The sequence below is a fragment of the Rosa rugosa genome, chromosome 1 (assembly GCF_958449725.1).
Source record: "Rosa rugosa chromosome 1, drRosRugo1.1, whole genome shotgun sequence".
In the NCBI taxonomy this organism is placed as follows: Eukaryota; Viridiplantae; Streptophyta; class Magnoliopsida; order Rosales; family Rosaceae; genus Rosa; species Rosa rugosa.
Genome location: NC_084820.1, coordinates 41890448 through 41894216, shown reverse-complemented (window position 1 = coordinate 41894216; position 3769 = coordinate 41890448). Strand labels below are relative to the sequence as shown.

The 3769-nt window shown below is 38.8% G+C and overlaps 1 protein-coding gene across 4 annotated transcripts; it reads left to right on the top strand.

Moving 5' to 3' along the window:
- Positions 1-1235: 1235 nt before the first annotated feature.
- Positions 1236-3472, top strand: LOC133737764 (uncharacterized). Of its 4 annotated transcripts, XM_062165263.1 has the most exons (5): positions 1236-1570; positions 1729-1843; positions 1949-2076; positions 2354-2593; positions 3207-3472. In XM_062165263.1, the coding sequence occupies exons 3-5, from the start codon at positions 1963-1965 to the stop codon at positions 3303-3305; spliced, it is 453 nt and encodes a 150-aa protein (XP_062021247.1). In that variant the 5' UTR covers positions 1236-1570; positions 1729-1843; positions 1949-1962; the 3' UTR covers positions 3306-3472. The 4 variants fall into 4 exon arrangements, with proteins under 4 accessions (XP_062021247.1, XP_062021245.1, XP_062021256.1 ...); XM_062165261.1 differs by lacking the exons at positions 1236-1570; positions 1729-1843 and having other exon boundaries at positions 1850-2076; XM_062165272.1 differs by lacking the exons at positions 1236-1570; positions 1729-1843 and having other exon boundaries at positions 1850-2076; positions 3174-3472.
- Positions 3473-3769: the final 297 nt, after the last annotated feature.

Genomic DNA, 3769 nt, shown 5'->3' with positions numbered 1-3769 from the left:
CTTAAGAGCTCTTACACATTTAGGCCTATTCTTACTTCCCTTAGGCCTTCCCAATTTCTTCTTCCTTGGCAAGACAATAAGCTGCCCATTTTTGTGTTGCAAAACAAGCTTCATACCATCATCAACCTGAAGCAGAGGTTCCGAGTTAGAGCCATACCTCTTACCTACACGATCTAAAGCTTTCACAGCCTTTCGCTTGGACCCAATCACCAAATCTGGTTTCCAAAATGATTCCAGATCCATTGTAACACTGCCACCATCCAGCTTCGACTTCTGAACCACAGACAGAGGTAGTCCACACCCCATTTTCACCGATCTCATAGTTTTATGAACCTGGGACGTCCAATTCTCTAGGAAAGCAGAGAGATTCAAACCTGCAAACAAAGGTGCAACGTGCATGATAGCTCCACTCCCCGTAAGCTAAACCTGAGGAAACTCCATCTCCACCGGCTCTCCAAACTTGCTACTCGATCCCGTGTCCACTAGCGTAAGCATACCCTTAGAAACCTAGTTTCCTTCCCTCTTAGACTTAGGGTTTGGCTATTTTTCCGATAATGAAAGTCCAGCCAAAGCAGAGGCTTGTAATTGAGCCAAGATTTCATCCTTCTCTTTTGTTAACAAACCATCGCAACCTGTCTCTCCATGCTCAAAAAAGCCACAGCTAGGACAGAAGCCTCTAACTTTTTCATAGGTGAAAGACAGCTCCTGCGCTACTGCCGGTGAAAATTCAAAGAGTTTCCAAACCCTAAGCCTTCGCCGGACATCAAGCACCAAATGAATCCTCTGTTTTCGCTCTCTCCTATGCAGCGCAGACTGGTCAAATCGGATCACCCTACCCAGGGTCAATCCCACTATGTTCAGAGCCGCCTTGTTTCGTAGCCCTACCGGAAGGCCCATGATAGCAACCCAAGTTTCCACTAGATTCAGGGAGACATCAGCCACCGGGCTTATCCCATTGTACCCACCCAGCATGAGCATTGTATTTATGAAAAACCAAGGCCCTCCATGCAAGGTTTTGTTACGCTCAGCCTCCCTATCAAACTGAAACACAAATCGATCTCCCATATCTTAAATCGAAAGCCCCGATTTCATATGCCAAATCGTATAAATAGTACCTTTAAAGCCTGGGAATTTGGATTTAGGGCCAAGAAGTCGACCCACCATGGCTGCGTTTGGGGGGGCTTTTTTGCTCCCCTGCTTATAAGCACCTCGACATCTTGCGTTTGGTAAACCAGCTTCTTCCCTACTTTTTCTAGAAGCCAGAGCTTTTTTGATGGAAAAGCCAAAGCCGCTAGTACCTTGCTTTTAGAAGCAGGGGCTGGCTTTTATCACTGTAGCGGTGATTACTGTAGTTTAATGAACTTTCAGAAATACCGATTTCTATCCTCCCCTTGTTTCAGTAATTACACAATCCTTCTCTTCTGTGTTCACATCTCTCCGTTTCGGAAATACCACTTCATAACTGGTTTGATCTCTCTCTCTCTCTGACTGCTTTCATCTGGCCTCTCATCTGTGTTCGAAATCGAAGCCTCAATCCTTGATTGCTGGCTGCTTGGCAATTTGATTCATGGTTAGTCTTGTATCTATTTCGGTTTCAATTTCTTTGAATTTGATGAATGTTTGAGATGACATTGTTCTGGGTTTGACGGATATGAGATCAAATATGCTTGAGTATAGTTCATTAATTTAGATCAATTATGCTTGGGTACTGAATCAATGTGGGTTTAGGTTGATTTGGAAAAATGGAACCAAATCGAGCAGTTTTCTTCCAGTAGCTTCAATTTCTTCTTCCTCTTCCCCCCTTTGTTCACTCAATTCAAACATGGCTGACTCTCCTAGACGGGTATGATTTATATAGCATATGTTCTTTGCATAGTTTCTGAGAAACATTTAGTTTCTTGGAATTGTGATGATTATAACTTAATGGGATTTGAACCGCATTTTATAGGTTTCAAATCAAAAATGGCTTCAAACTCAAAGCGTCTCAAATTATGCTCACACAATGAAGACAGGATCAGTGCGTTGCCAGATGCAATTCTTTGCCACATTCTTTCTTTCTTTTCAATCAGACAGGCGGTAAAGACTAGCATTTTATCACATAAATGGAGGAATGTCTGGGCTTAAGTTCCCAATCTAGATTTCAATGAATATGATTATTACATGGCTATGTTTTCCGTACTTTGCCACAACCAGTAAGATATGAGTCGGATTGGTTTGCACAGTTTGTGAATCGTGTCTTACTGTGTTTTGAGATGATTATTACACATGATTATTACATGGCTCCTTTCTTACTGTTTTTTGAGATTCCGAGATGTCCTTTCTTACATTGGTTAGTTTGAAGTTGTTTCTGCAGAAAAATATTAATTCCGTTACTCCCCCCTCACATTGTTTCCCCTGTCTCAAGTTGCTACATGTTACATTTTGGTTTCCTTATCCTCACACAGTGGAGAAGCTGTTTTCTTCTTTCCCTGTACTTGAAGATCTTATTATAGATGGAGAAGATTCAGATGCATCAGCTTTCAACTTGTTATATCTGCACCCAAATTTGGAACATCTCAAGATATTATCAAAAAGGGAACACCTGTATGTCAATGTAAGTATATCCGGAATTACCTTTATGTCAAATGAAACCAGTACAATTTAGAAATATTTCAATTTAACTCGCTTATTTTAACTGTTGTTATCTTATATTTTCTTTATGGTCTCTTCTGTCCATCTCAGCCCTGGCTAGGTGGCTGCTCCTAATTATTGAAGTGATGGTATTTACCACCTAATCTGTGAGGAGCTTCAAGAGTTGCTTTGCCTATTTATGTGACTTAATATGTTTGTTCAGAGGAAAGTCTGGGACTGTTTTCACTTGGATCACAGTTTGAAATTTCACTACAACAAATAGTTATATATATTTTTTTTTTTGAAAAAAATAGTTATAAAATATATGAGTGCATGGAAACTACGATCATAGACATACATCTAATTTGCAACAGATCCTCAGAAAGCGACTATAATTTGTATTATGTATGGAGAGTACAAATTATTTAAATGTATATGTAATTTATACATGTATCAGAGACCTACATCAAGCATGCAACATCATCATTTTACTTCAGCAACTGTGGATTGTGTTTAGGATTTGCTTGCTTAGTAACTGTGGATTGTGTTTTGTTCTCATTCAGCAATAACTCAAGCACTATATGGTGTTTTGTCAGTGTACAAGATATACTTACTGCATTGCTGGTTCACTCTCAGATAAGTGGCAAAGTGACTCAACATCAAATGTACGTTTTGGAGCTGTTTTAGAGAAGTAATATAGAGTAGTTTTATTTTATCATTATTATTTGTATTCTATTAAGATTTGTATCACAGTACACAAGTTAGGAAACTTGTTGGCAGAGACAATGCAGTATGTGTAATTTTATGAACGCCACAATGTATTTAGATTGTTTTGAAATTATTAATGAAAATTATGACTTATCAAATATTTGAGGACTTATTATTGTACTTTCATGGTATAGTAATAATGCATTGCATCCAGCATCTGAGTTCCTCCATGTTATAGTGTCTATCCTGATTAACTGATTCTGATTCTCAAATTATTTCCTGTGCCCAAACTAATTAATTAGACTGCATATAAGTTCCAAGGTCCATGCATCAGAAGCAGATATGCTGCAAATAATTTTGTAAATTATGAGTTGATGGTCAAGATCTTAGAGGTTTGATTTCTTGGTGATCTTGTAAGCAATGAGAACATTGCTTTCTCACAAGAATATTT